The 14818-nt window shown below is 47.9% G+C and overlaps 1 protein-coding gene across 12 annotated transcripts in view; it reads right to left on the minus strand.

The window, feature by feature from the left end:
• SLC4A5 (solute carrier family 4 member 5) overlaps positions 1 to 14818 on the minus strand; it is a 116607-nt gene that overhangs the window by 23828 nt on the left and 77961 nt on the right. For all 12 annotated transcript variants that reach the window (XM_042981761.1, XM_042981758.1, XM_042981756.1 and 9 more), the window contains 9 exons: positions 14664 to 14719; positions 11279 to 11436; positions 10739 to 10826; positions 9642 to 9796; positions 9090 to 9275; positions 7243 to 7417; positions 4864 to 4997; positions 3908 to 4179; positions 121 to 179 (listed from right to left, as the gene is read on the minus strand). In XM_042981761.1, the coding sequence (XP_042837695.1) occupies positions 121 to 179; positions 3908 to 4179; positions 4864 to 4997; positions 7243 to 7417; positions 9090 to 9275; positions 9642 to 9796; positions 10739 to 10826; positions 11279 to 11436; positions 14664 to 14719 (1283 nt within the window). The remainder of the gene's footprint in view (positions 1 to 120; positions 180 to 3907; positions 4180 to 4863; positions 4998 to 7242; positions 7418 to 9089; positions 9276 to 9641; positions 9797 to 10738; positions 10827 to 11278; positions 11437 to 14663; positions 14720 to 14818) is intronic.

Here is a 14818-nt window from a genome sequence, read left to right on the forward strand (position 1 = left end):
CACAGCTGGGACTGACCCCTGCAAGTCTGGGTTGCCATAAAATGTTCTGTTTTCCCAACTTCCCTCTCTTTCCCCACAAACAAAAGCCCTCAAATATCTGAATAAGTGGAGAAGACTTACCAGAGAGGTGTTGGTGTTTGGCGTCAGCAGGGCTGAAGCATTGAACACGGTTGTATTCGCTGTGGATGAGCACAGGACATGGGAACGCATCAGCAGCTGCTGGGCTGGGAGGCTGCAGCCCCCACCCGGCCTCCACCTTTCCCATCTCCTGCCATTTCTTAGAGCCCGGGAGCGGCCTCCCTCATGAGGGCAGCTCATCGCACCCAGCCCCTCTCCACTCTCCTCACTTTGCCCAGTGAGGACAGGGGTGGTGGAGGAGTCCGGGTCACAGCTCTGACAGACCCACTGGGCCAGGCTAGGACAGCTCCTATCTCACCGTGAAGGGCTGGCTTTAAAAACCAAAGTGAGGAATCTGCTGCCAAGACAAAGTGCCGACACAAACTGGTGAATAATGTGCCTTGTGAATCCCTACCAGCAACTGGCTCCACGTCTGTGCTCTTAGACATTTTCAGAGGACTTACTCTATGCCATGCACTATGCCAAACCTTACACACATCATCTTGCTAAGTTCCTAAATCCCCAAGTAGTCTCCCCACTTTTTAAAGATGAACTGAGGCCCAGGGAGATTAAGTAACCTGCCCGTTGCCCAAGGTCACATAGTTACTACTTGGAGAAGTCATGATCCATCCCACACAGGTTGGCCCAGAGCCTGTACACCTTCAAGCCCCACACAGCAAATATCCTTGCCTGTACCTACCCTCCCCCCTCCCACACACACGCTTCTCTTCTCTACCTGTCCAAATGTGTTTTTAGGTCAACTGTAAGAAACACACTGGCTTTGATATTAAATTTTCTAATCTGCCCCTTGAATGCAAGGTGAGAAAAATTAAATCCAAGTCCAGGATCTGAAGGAGAATCAAAGCCCAGAGATGCTGCTCTTAGCTATTTACCACATCCTTTGTTTGGGTACTCCCTTTCCCCAGCCTCAGTATCCCTAATTGTAAGTGGAGCATACAAAGCTTCCCATCACAGGCCACAAGAAGAATTGAGAAGAACTGTAATTCCCTTCCTGTGGGATGTAGCCATTCATTAAAAAGACAGGCCTTGGAGGCTGCTGTTTGCCTTCTCTCTTGCTCCTGCTCAGCATGCGTAGAGAAGGGCTAGGTCCTTCTTGCCTTTCTTCTCCAGGTGGAAGGTGATTAAGTAGTTCCTATGCAGCAGGTTTGGGGAGGGAGGGAGGGAGGAGATCTGCTAGCCAGTTTTCTGGCAATAAATCTGAAATACACTGCAAGTCCCATTTGGCTCCTGCTGGCTATCCATGGTTGATTGGGGACCCAGAGTGAAGTAGAGGCTATTCTTGAAGCTTCCTTCAACCTCCAACAAACTGTTGTGGGGTGGATGTGATCACAGGACCCATCTGTGTAGCCCACTTCTAGGGCAGTTGGGGATGGAAGTGGCCAAGGAATTCAGTCTTGACCTAGGGCAGAATATTCCTAAAAGTTCTCCAAACCAGAGTTTTGTTATTATTCTGAAGAATGCTTCACTTACAGAAATCAGGACATCTGCTGCCTTACCTCATACCACTGACCAAGAGAACGTGATGCAGTTACCAACAAAGCATAGAAAGTGGGCAGGAAAGCTAACTTAGGCCTACCCACACAAATGCTAGAGGATTCCCAGCTAATGCTAGAGACTGGAAAGTTCAGGCACCTTTCCATTGCCCAAGCTTGTCAGACCAGATATTCCTTTGATGTCTTCAGCTTAGGCTTAGCCATTCTTTTATATTGGGTAGGGTTTATCTGAAAGCCACTTTGAGATGAAGAAGGATGAAATATAACATGGAAAATTCCAGAAAGGGTCCAAGTATCAAATATTTTTAAATTCTAGTGTTTACAAAGTAGTACTCACTTGGGATTGAAAGCAGCCAAATCAGTGTGTGCAGCATCCATAAATAGAATACAAATCAGTTACAATGGAAACAAGATTAAATTTAAAAAGAGAGCACCCCCCTACAACAAGCTCTTAGGATGAAGAGAGATGGACACTGATAGGGTGCCATAGCCAGACTGGGCTTTCCAGTAAAGCTAGGAATATGGAACATTTTGTAAGCAATTGGCCCATGGACTGGAGAAGCCTTCCTCAGTTAGTTCCCCCCACCCCATCTCCTAATGTCTAGGACTTTCCTTTTCACATTATAATCAAAAGTAACTTGTCCTGATTCCAGTTCCTTTACTCTTGGTGGAGAAACTGAAAATCTAATCTTACTAGAGTTAGTGGCTAATAATGGTCCCGTATTACTAATTAATAGTTCAATAGAGCAATGGTTCTCACACTTAAATATGCATCAGAATCACCTGGAAGGCTTGTTAATATACAGCTGGCCCTACCCCAGAGTTTCTGATTTAGCATGTGTGGGGTGAGGCCCAAGAATTTGTATTTCTAATTTCCTGGAAGCTGCTGCTTCTGGGGACCACAGTTTGAGAACCACGGCAATACAGGGACTCAAAAGAATGAGGCAATGTCAGGCACCTGGGCAAGGCCAGAGGGGACACTATTTGGAGGCAAGTGGATTTTATTATGGCCCTCAAATCCAACATTATTTGCTCCTACATCACCTGTTCTTAGGGCATGTCCATGTTTGGTTTCTCCTGCAGACAGAAGATTCTCTGAATGGCTGAAGTGCCACCCACATATGACCCCAGAATTTGGACAGTTTCTAAAAGAGATCAAGGCCATGTACTTCCAAAAGGCACATTTGTGGGAACATTTGTGTTCAGTCAGTGCAATAAAGCCACAGTTCAGTGGGCACAAGCAGCAAATGGGAGTGCCCTGATGGGGCCTTGGCCACGGAGGTGAGATTCACTCTAGGACACGAGTGAGAAGGGCATGTAGGTAGATCTCCTTGTTCCCACAGCAAGCAACGTGCTCTGGCTCAGGACGTCTGGCTTCACCTCTTTATGGATTTTCATGAAATAACCCAAAATTAATGATAGACAAAAATTAAGTCTAGACTGCTTTACAAAACCAGTGCAGTGACAGAGGGAGAGAGTACAAAACTGTACTCCCTGAGGTCAGGACATCTTCATCTCCATGAGGCCTAGCCTAAAACAGGGTGCACAATGATTGTATAATATTTTTGATTGACTTATGATCATCTTTTAATCAATAAGTTGTGTTACAGTGCTGAACACACAAAATCTACTTATGTCAAACTCCAATCCAATCTGGGTATAGATTTGAAAGCCTCACAAGAGTTCTATGAGACTGGCAGGGACAGCATTGATATCCTTCTATTACAGCCAGGGAAACTGAGGTTCAGTGTGAATTGGGTGGTCTCTGGACCTCAGTTTGCTCTCTGTGAGTCCAGCTTGGTAGTGTCAGAGATATATGAATGGCTCTCTCTTCTCTCTCTCTCTCTCTCTCTCTCTCTCTCGATATATAGATATAGATCTAGGTATAGATCCATGAGTGTCCTTCCCTGCTCTGTAGCATCCTGGGCACATTTCACTAGAGACTCTTAGGGGCATGATTATGACTGTGAAGGAGGCCAGTGTTTCAGCCTATAGGAAGCCCTAACTTTACAGATGACACTTTTATGGTAAGGAACTCCATGGGAATGGCACTGAGTATTATCAGGTTGACCAGTTGGTTGAGTCAACCTCCCACCCAGTGAAGGGATTCTTTTAACACCCTTGGTAGACGGACATCCAGAGAGTGTCCAGGTATCTTGTGACCACCCAAGGGGACTGATACTTCTCAGGGTGATATCTCCTACATTTGAGTAGAGAGTTGTGGTGGGGGGAGTGAGTAGGTGGGGGCGCAGGGCATGTCTGGGGTTACCGGTCACCTGTGTCAGGGGCGACACACTCGCATTTGTAGGTGGTGATGAAGTCAGGCTTAAAGTCCATGTTGATGGGGTAGTACTTGAAGGCACCGATCATCTTCTTGATGGCATCATAGATGAAGATGAAGCTGATGAGGGTGGAGAATCCCTCTTCGGTGAAGCGGGTGATATACTTGATGATAAAGCTGGCATCTGTGGCCACCAGGATAAGGCACTGGATGGCTGAGTGTAGGCCAATCCAGAGGCGGAACTCCATGTAGTCCAGGCCATTGCCTCTGGAAGACAGAGGGAAGGGAGGGACCTCCAGCCCAGGGCTCTTCACCATGCTTGGTTCTCCAGACTCACCCTGAGTGGATCATCTGTCCCTCCTGTGCCACAGATGCCCTCCTAGGAGCTGTGAGAACACTAGGGACAGGGACAATTCCTGGGTTGGGTTGTCTCCTCTTTGTAAATTCTGGGAAAGAATTTCACAGGGGTGGCAGGAAGAGGCTAAGACATCTCAGTTCTCACAACTTTGATAACACCCAGGGTAAATGAAAAACAGGGAATATCAGAGTGACAGAGCTGGGGGAGGCCTTAAAATAGACTTATGTTGTAGATGAGGCAACTGAGCCCAGGGTGATCACAGGAGTTGCCTGGGTCAGGATGTGGCCTTTGGACCTCCAGCTCAAGACTGCACTGACTTCCCATCACAGTTGCTTACAAGCACAGTGGTGTGAATTGTTTCCTCTTGTCTTGCCTCCATGTCTCCCTATCAGCTATGCTAAAAAGCACTAAGATGGCTTAGAAGCAGGTAGCTGGAGAGAGTCAGGAAGGACCTCCTGGCAGTCCTTCCCATAGGTAAAGACAGCTTTGATACCTCCTCCCCCTGCCTCCCTTTTGGGCCTATTCTCCTTCCTGGCCTTAGTGTACTGCCCTAAGTGTGAGAGCAGGCACTGGGAACTACCAAGGGCACCTACTTGCTGAAGTCGAAGAGGAGCTTCTCAAAGATGAGGATGGGCCCTGTGCTGCTGAGGATGATGAGGGGCTGTCCCGAGAAGAGGCAGAACAAGGAGCCGGCCATGGCAGTGCCTAGGAAGCTCTCCATCACTCCCTGGGAGATGAGGAATATGAGTCTCAGCGGAAGCTGGAGAAGGGGCCTCTTAGCATAGGTTAGATCCCAGCCAAGGGCCCAGGTTACAGTGCTCATCTGTATTCCAGGCCCTCTCCTCCAAAAATTCTCCTTCCTATCTCCTATTCTACAACCCCTGCATCACCACTGTTAGTCTCAATTTCCATTTGGATAAAGGTCCCACATGACTTCCTTTTGGCACCCTACAGCTTAGAAAATAGGGCTGCCAGTGGATATGCATGTGATTGTCCTCATGCCCAGTCTACTCCCAGAGGACAGTCCATTCGTCCATCCAGTTATTTATTCATTCAAACATCTGTTAGGTGCTTTCAGAGGTCAGACCACTCATTTGCTCAAAATCCTTTAAATAAGTTAGAAAGGGAGGGAGCCAAACCATAAGAGACCCTTAAAAATGGAGAATAAACTAAGGGTTGATGGGGGGGGTGGGAGGGAGGGGAAAGTGGGTGATGGACATTGAGCACTGTTGGGATGAGCACTGGGTGTTGTATGGAAACCAATTTGACAATCAATTTCATATTTAAAAAAATAAAGAAAAGAAAAAAAGAAAAAAATCCTTTAAGTGCCTGCTCTGTACCAGCCATTTTGTTAGGTATTGGGGGCCCATCAGTGAACAAGATAATGCATCTTCAGTCTAATGGGAAATACAAACAAGTAATCAGGCAATTTCCATACAGCACTTTCTCAACCTTAGTACTATTGACATTTTGGGCTAGATAATTCTTTGTTGTAGGGGGATGTCCTGTGCATTTTAAGATGTTTAGTTAGCAGCATGCCTGGCTTCTACCCACAAGATGCCAGTAGCACCACCCCCTCCCAGTTATAACAATCCAAACTGTCTCTAGATATTGTTCAATGTCTCTTGGGGGTCAAAATCATTCCTTGTTGAGAATCACTGCCAAGGAGTGTGATAACCAGGGATAAGTTCAAGGTGTCATAGGAACACACAGTAGGAGTAAGGGGAGTGGTCAGAAAGGCTTCCTAAGAGGTATATATGTAGCAGCTGAGACCCAAAATATCAGCACGGAATTGACCAGAATAGGGTAAGCGGGGTGACAAAAAAAGACTGTCCCAGGAAGAGGGACTCTTATTTACAAAGGCTGGAGCTGAAAGGGAGGATGCCTTTGAAGAAGTGAAAGATGATCAAGATTGACGGAAAACAGAATGGGTAAGAACAGGAATCTGCGAAAGGGTTCCTTGGGAGAGGAGTCTTGAGAAGTAGGGCCATGTCATTCATGAAGGCCATGTGGGGAAGCTGGGACTTATGAGTCATGGATGATACATGCATACCTGAGTGAACCATGGTGTCACTTGCTATATTGGGGGTAGCAGCAGGTCTAGAGGGAAGGCAATGGATGTGATGCTGGCCCTGTGCATTGGGGGATTCCTGGGGGCAGCCATGTGGACATACCCAGGAGATAGTTGGATATTGGACCTGCAGCTCAGGAGAGTGGTATGGTCTGAAGAGAAGCATTCATCTCAATGTATTTGGGAAAATAGGTCTTCCATCTTGATGTCTGAGTTTTCCAATGGTTCTACCCTGAAGGTCCCACGGGAAAAGCCCCTTGCCTGGGATATGGGCTGGTATCTCTGTTGACTGAGGTTTTCCCCAGGGAGGCCTCTGTTATTGTCATGGTAAGAGCTTACCATCTTTCTAAACATGTCTTAATTCCAGCTAAGAATTTAAGAGTGTTTAAAAAAATATGCAGAGAAGTCCATAATTAATAACTTAATTGTGCTGATTGTTCATTCACACCTCAAAGGGGAAAGTATCAAATAACAAAACAGATAATTCCCCTTAAAAGTCTGAGCATCGCATAACGTATAGAATTGTTAAATCACTATGTTGTATACCTGAAAACTAATATAACATTGCAAGTCAACTATACTTCAATGATAAAAATTAACAAAAAAGACTAGAGGGCAACTGACACTGCTTAATAAATATAACAAAATAAACTAAAAAGTTTGATCTATTTATGTCATTCTTACATTGGACTTTAGTAACATGATTTAACTTTAGATCTTTTAATAATGTTGGTTATTATTTTTTTTGAATGGCAAAGGATTACAAAAAGTGATGGTCTGAACCCCATGGTGGATGAAACCCAAGGCTTGGTTTTGGGATAATGGGATGAAGCTCATTACTGCCACCTGGTGGCAGCAGCTTTTATGGAGGTTTGCACTCATGTTCACAGTCCGCACACACCTGATAATTGTCAGTGGCATCCCCCAGAAGCCCACCAAAGGTGATTGCGTTGGTGATACAGCCGAGGTAGATGAACAGGATGGCAGAGATGGACTGAATGTGGAAGCCATCGTAGAAATCACTTAGGAACCAGGGCAGCTTCCTCTTGATATCCAGACGCAGGCCACCGAAGAACCTGCTCAAGACAGGCCCGGGGGCTGCTTTCTCACCACAAACACCAGTGCAGGGTCAGGGCTATTTACAGGAGCCTGCAGAATCTGGGGCAAGGAAGGGAACTTGACTAGAGGTGGATGGGGACAGGGATCTTTCCACCAGAACATTTAAAGACAGGGAAGGATTTTCATAGGACTGAAAGTTTGTGGTCAGCAACATCCCTACTGGAAAGGTGGTCACAGGCGGCCTGGATGGGAGAGGGAAAGCCTGATGGGAACATGTCCTGGAGTAAATCTAACATTCCATGGGGAATGGAAATCCTGGGGTCCACAGAAATCCTGGCCGTCCTCCTCAGTGATGTCCCTGATCATCTGCAGGACACCTCCCTGTGTTTGGTAAACATAGATGCGTCCAACTTTAGGAGAGAGTTAGACATCCCATATTTATCAAGGGTAGGTTCTTAATCTTATAACTAGTTTCTTTATTCTCTGGAACAACTGAGTGGGGAATTTTAGGCTTAGAGATAGTGTTTACTGGGTATACTATTCCCCATAGCCCCTAATGCAATGCTTGGCATGGAGCAGGGTTTCTTAGCCTTGGGATCATTGACATGTAGGGCTGGGTAATCCTTTATTGTGGGGCTGTCCTATGCATGTAGAATGTTGAGCAGCATCCCTGGCTTCTATCCCCTAGATGCCAGCAGCATCACCCCTCTAACTGTGACAAACAAAAATGTCTCTGGACATTGTCAAATGTTCCCTGGGGGAGGATGGGGGTGAAGGCAAAGTTACCTCCGATTTGGAACTACTGGCTGGCATAGAGCCAAAGGTATATAAAACAGGACTCCATTCTCAAAGTCATAATTTACATATAGCTTTGTAGGGCCATGTCCTTGTCCTTTCCTAAATTATTCCAAGAACCAGCAAGAAAACCCAAGCCAGGAGATTCCCTCCATCCTTTCTCTTTTTAAAGAAAAAGAGAAAAGAAAAAATTTCAGATGGTACTGTTATGGATTAAATTGTGTCACCTCCAAAAGACACATTAAAATCCTAACCTCTATACCTATCATTGTGACCTTATTTGGAAATAGGGTCCTTGCAGATGTAATAAAATTAAGATGAAGTCACTGCGGTGGGCCCTAATCCAGTATGGCCAGTGTCCTCATACAGAGAGGAAAGTGTCATAGGAAGACACACACAGAGAGAATACCACGTGAGGACACAGGCTGAGATGGAGCTATGTGGCTGCAAGCCAAGGACACCAAGGGTTGGCAGCCACCAGAAGAAGCTGGGGAGAGGGAAGGGAGGATCCCACTCAGAGTCTGGGAGCTGGTCTTGCCCACACCTTGATTTGGAACTTTTACCTCCAGAACCGTGAGAGAAAATTTCTATTGTATAAGCCACCGAGAATGTGCCACTTTGTTATGACAACCCTAGAAAACTCATACAGGAACACAGAGTATCTAGAGAAAAGTTTGGGTTCCTCCACTCCTGTGCTGGGCCCCACTTCCCTTCTGCTGCAACCCTTATGCGGGATCCAGAGAGGTTTGGAGGGCGTGGGGAGGAAGAGTGCAGAGGCCAGACCCCATGGCCGGGAGGGGGCGCTGCAGGCAGAAGTGGAGAAGGTTCCCGCAGGTGGGTGAGGGGAGAAGCCTAAAGGACGGCTGGCGTCGCCGTCAAGCCTGGGGTGGGCACCTTCCCGTCCAGATAAGCTCTTCCCCGATTTCGTGCATGGCTGGCATCTCTCCGTCCTCCCCGCTGCTCCCTCCGCCGGCCCCGCCGCCACTGCCGCCGCCTCCCGCGCCGCCTCCAGCGACCGCTCCGCCTCCGCCCACAGAGCCGTTCATCTGGCCTAGCTCCGTCAGGGAGAACACGGATTTCCTGTACGGAGCAAGGGGCAGGTGACAGCAGGGCTCCCAATCCTGGGACAAGCTTAGCTGTTCTAGAACTGTTTGGAGAACACCTCTGACCTCGCCCACAAAAATCGTGAAGTATCTTAAAATGCAGAGAAAAATGCCGAAAATGAACTTGCAATACCCATGCACGGGTCACCCACACTTTATAGATGTTCATATGAAGCATATTGCTTGCTTTTTTTTTTTTTTTTTTTTTAGAGCAATAAAACGACACCAGAAAAAGAAATAGTGTAAACTAATTCATGCTGACCAGAAAAGCCAGAGACAGACAGACTCGGAGCTCCCTTTGTACCCCTGCCCTCTTCTGCCACCCCTCCATCCACATACATACCTCTTATCAGCAGAGGGCACTTTCTTGGGGGGCTCAATTCGGATATTTGGGTCCCATTCTCCAGGGGGAAGGACGATGACCTCATCCAGAAATTCATCAATCCCTGCTATCAGATCTTCCCGATTTCGGGCTTTATAGGCCACATCACTGAAGAGCTGGGGAGGAAAGAGTAAGGGGACGTCTTGCTGACTGTCTGCTTCTCATCCACATCCTGGGAACACATCACATACAGTTTTGGAGAAGATTCCTCTGAACCATTGCTCCTGCCAGCTTACCCTCTGTCTTTGAGGTAAGGACAGAGCCCCTCAGGTGAAATTAGATACAGTGGGGAACAGCAGGGCCTTGGGGGAAGACCTGAAGGCCAGGTCTCTGTGCCCTAGCTGTAGGACTTTGGTTGAGTCACTCAACCTTTCTGTTGTCAGTTTTGCACACAGCAAGCTCATTAGAAAACCTATGCAGAGTCCAGTCCAAGAAGCTCAGATACTTTAAATCTGATTATAACTTCCTAGCCCCTCAGCCTTGGAGGGTCAGGCTGCATCATTCCAGGTTGTTTCCAGGGTGTTCTTTCTGATTTACAGATCATGCCTGTGTTTAAAGTCCTCTAGGCTCCCCACCACCCCAGGCACAGAGGGAACACTAAGCTGTGCCTACAGGCTCTGTGTAGTCTCTAGCTCACCTCTTGCTCTTGAAGCTCTTACACTGAGCCTAAGTCAAACCACTTTTATCCAGCGTCTCCATCTTCAAGCTTTGGCTCTTGTTCTCTTTGTCTGGAACGCCTGCCTCTTAGGCTTATGCAAGGTCTATGTAACTCCTGCTCATCCTTAGCTTAAAGGCCCCTCCTATGTGAAGCCTCACCTGGCTGCCTGGACAGTTAGCATATGGTTCATTTTAGAATTACAGGTCTGTCTCTCCCACTTGATTAGTGCTCCTAAAGGGCAGGGACTGTTCCCTGATTCTTATAACCCTCAGTGCCTTGCACAAGCCTGGCACACAGTAGGTGCTCATATGTGCCTTTTGGATAAGTGAGTGAATAAAGGCACAGTGCTTGTTGCAGGAGCCATGACATTCTGGAGTACGTGCTTCTTGTTCCCACTTACATCGTCTACCATGAGGGTTGCAATGGCACGGCCAATTTCATTGTAGGATTTTGATCTCCCAGAAGGTCCAAGCAATATGAACAGAAATCTGCAAAAATATGATGGAGGAGGAGGAGGAGGCAGAGGAGGAGGAAAGTGAGAAGGAAAAATAGAAGCAGGTGAAAAGGATTCTCTGGCCCTGGGCATGATTCATTCTTAACTCATGAATTGACCATACACTTGTCCCTTCCCTCCTTTGAATCCCACACTTGCTTTGCAGAGGCACCTCTTCACTCCCTCCAGCTCCCACTTGAGCATCCTCACCATTGTCTTGTTGTCCAAGCCCAGCCAATGGTGTCTGTCTCAGCTGTTGGCTTCTTTTTTTAATGATTATTTAAAATAAAATCTAAAATACTGCCCTAGTCAGAAGACTTTCTTCCCCAGCAATTCCCTAATTTTCCTACCACATTTTAGGGGTGTCTCCAATAGCACTTTGGGACCACTGCCTGGACAGCTGGCTTCCTTCAAGCGGGTGTGGGGGCAGATTTCAGTGGCCCTCACCTGGTGGGGACAGGGACCTCAGTCACTCCTCCCAGCATGGCTGACTGGATGAGACGCACAAAGGCAATAAATGGCTGGTCCAGGAAGTCCACCTCACCCACTAGTACATTGGAGGCTTCTGAGTCCTTGGGGATCTTCTTCATGAATTTGTTTTTCCGCTGGTCAGGGAGGGGAAAACAAGATACCCATGGATACTCACATCAGTGGTTTCAGCTCTCAATCCCTCACCCCCCTTCAGATTGCTGTGAAGGCCTAACTTTAAAAAAATTCTCCATGCACTTCTCAAGAGACTGAAGTAACCAAACACTTTCCCTATTCTGCAGATGAGGAGACTCAAAATTGGTTAACCCCAGGACCAAGTAAGCCTTAGTAGATGGGAAGGAACAGGCAATGATCTGAACCCTAAGATATTCCTTGATGGGGGAAAACTTTGCTCAACTGAAGTGTGAGTCAAGGGGTCAAAGAAGAGAGCCCAGGCTTGCTGGCCATCAGGCCTTATCTCCCAGCCCCCTGCAGCACAAGCAGATGGGAGTCTTGGCTCTTCCACACCAGGTGCCCAGCCCTCCCTCTCTGCCCTCACCTTGGGTGACTGTGGAAAGGATGAGGCCCATTCTGATGACAGGGCAGACATGCTTTGTTTCCCCTTTGCCATCAGCTTCCTGGTTGACAGGAGCCCCTGGACCCCACCTCCAAATCTGTGAGAGACTTCTGTGCCCCTGAGTCACCCCCAGGGGAACTCCCAGGAAACTCAGCTTCTGAGACTTTCCGACTTAAGACCACTGAGATGCTGGGGGCTAGTGTCTGTTCAGGGCAGGAAGGTCAAATAGGCAGAGCGAGTGGGGTCCAATATAAGAAGCACAGGAGGCAGGCCCTCATCCCAAACTTATTCCCACTCTGTCCGTGTATGACTTCATTCATAGGGTTAAGATACTGACTCCTCCTGAGTTCTCTTTTATAATGAAAATGCCTCAGGGACAGTCATGTACAAGCCTCTTCTCAGTCTTTAACATCATAGGTTATGTTAGTTTTTCAAATTGCTTCTCCTTGGGTACAAGGGGATGAACAAGGGACAGAGAGATAATTTTGTACAGAGAGGATGGCGAGGAAGGCTTTTGTGGGGGTAGGGCTGGTGGAAGTCCAAAGTGGCCAACAAAGGAAGAAAGGGCCAGAAGGGGGAGACAAGTGCTAACGAGAGATCCCGTGGACACCACAACATTGCCCCCCAATCCCTCCTTGTCTGGAATCTCTATTTCTCATAAGCACAGTGTAGACACAGATTCCTTGTGTCTCTTCCTGTTCCATGTCCCTGGGCACAGGCAGGGGCTACTCTCTGATGCACTCATGGGGGGCATGATACAGACTGGGCTCGGCAGCCTACCAGCAGAAGAAAAGGCATGTGAGCAATGGCTGCACCCTTATAATCTTTGAAATCTAAACAAATAAGCAAACAAAACTCTTCACAGCCACCCAGCTAATAGCACCAAGGACCCTAACAGTGAGAATAAGTATGGCCAGATGTTAAATGAGAAAGCCAGAGTCCCAAAGGTTCAAAAAGTCCCTTTGTTTCAGGCATAGTCAGCTGATTCATAAGGAGGTTCTTCAAGATGGAGGGTTGGGTGTGCCAAGCAGGTGCTATCCCCCTGACAGGACAGGAGGAGGGGAGGGGTGGCAGGAATGCCCTGGACCTTGAAAACAACAATGCTTTGGCGTTATCCAACCAGCACATCCATAACCCAGGAGAGGAGAAGGGGCCCTTGCAGATTGTGACATGTTTGGTAAGGAGGTCGCCATGGTGGTGTCCCAGAAATGAGCCACACTGGCATTCTGGCCCTCGTGGCTTGGCGACAATCTGGACATGGGTTTGTCTAACCGGGGCCCTGCCGACCCCACTTCCTGAACTCCATGGGAACTCTGGTCCACCTCTGCTGAGTCTCTGCACACAGTGAATCCACGCTCTGCTCACTAGAAACCTGTTGACCTGTCTAGGGCAGGTGTGGAGTTTTAAAGAAAGATGGACCTAAAGGGCACCCACTGGCCTGCGAGCCATTGACCCCACAACAAGCAATGCTGCTGCAAATACTGAGAAGCAGCATCACTCAATCAGTCGGGGGAGCTGTATGCTGGGCTCCAATCCCTAGATTGATACAGCTTTGCCTGGGGAAAGGGATAGCTAGCATTCTTATTACCACTTAGATATTTATTTAAATAGTCTCTGAAAGACTTTTACTAGGCAATGCTTTCTTATGGTGGCTTTACTGTCTGTGTGCGTGACTATAGTAAAGTGGGTTTCCTCTCTAAATAATATTCCAGAATATTCCTTCCCAAGTCACCCCCAAACTAAGGACTCTAGAATCAGATTGCCTGGGTTAAATCATAGTTGTGTTACCTTTCAGCTACATGAACTTGGGCACATTATTTAACTGCTTTAAGCCCTCAGTGTCCTCATCAGTAGAATGGAGATGATAAGCATACCTTTGTGATGCAAACAAAAAGTTCTGTGCAATGTAGTGCATGCAGCATGTGGACCTGAAATGTTGGTTGATGCTGTTATTGTTATTATTTTAGCCACCAAAGGGACTTTGGGACTCTGACATGAGGGACTCTTTTTGTTTTGCTTTCCACCAAACTTGGGGGTGCCTTGAAGGCCTGGAGGTCACCCACGCTCCTGAGGGATTCTCATCAAATTTCAGGTTTCCTCCATCACCTTTCTTCCTATTTCTGGAGGCACAGGCAAGGGGACCATCAAGATGTATGAGGGTTGCAGTTGAAGGTGGCCGCCACTAGAGTTCCCCAGGGGCAAAGTCACAGGGTACCTTGGTTGTGGGCCTTAGAACTTGGACTCAACCTGTTTGTAGGATTCTGATCTCCTCATGGAGGTTTCAGCCAAGCTGGTGGGAGACAAGAACTGATGTCCTGCCCTGGCCTAGGAGAAGACACACTAGTGGGCAGTCCAGTCGATCCACTGGCAGTGTTGTCTCCACAGTCAGGCCCCACTGCTTTTCTCTGCCAACCCAAGTCCCCACTCCATCCTTAAATCCACGACCTCCATGCTTGGGGGTCGTGGAGAAGGTGAGACTGTGTGCTGGTCTTCTTCTGTCCAACAAATCCCAAGTTCAGGGACAGCTGGCACCTCATCTGATCATACTTCTCTGTCCCCCACTCCCTGAGCACCTGGCACAGAGCCAGCATGTAGGGCTTAGTGAGTACCTGACTGATGGGCTGGGCAGTCACAAAGGCAGCCCAGAGCCCCCACCTGGGTCCTCCCTGGGGACTCCTATTCCTTCATGGGAGTGGAGTTCTGCCCGTAGGGGCTCCCTGTCCCTGAAACCAAAGGCACCTTCCCACCCTGGGCCTTCACGGTGGCCAAGGACCAGGCCTTTACTACCTGGTCTGTGTTTGGGGTGCGAGAAATATCATTCATGCTCCTGCTCTGGGCGTGACCTAGGAGAGAAGGAAAAGAAGGTCCATCAGGGGAAGTCAGGCTCCTGCAGGTCCTTTTCCCTTGGTCCCTCCACATGCTTCTCCCGGCTTCATAACCAA

This window comes from Panthera tigris, chromosome A3, assembly GCF_018350195.1.
Source record: "Panthera tigris isolate Pti1 chromosome A3, P.tigris_Pti1_mat1.1, whole genome shotgun sequence".
NCBI classification, from domain to species: domain Eukaryota; kingdom Metazoa; phylum Chordata; class Mammalia; order Carnivora; family Felidae; genus Panthera; species Panthera tigris.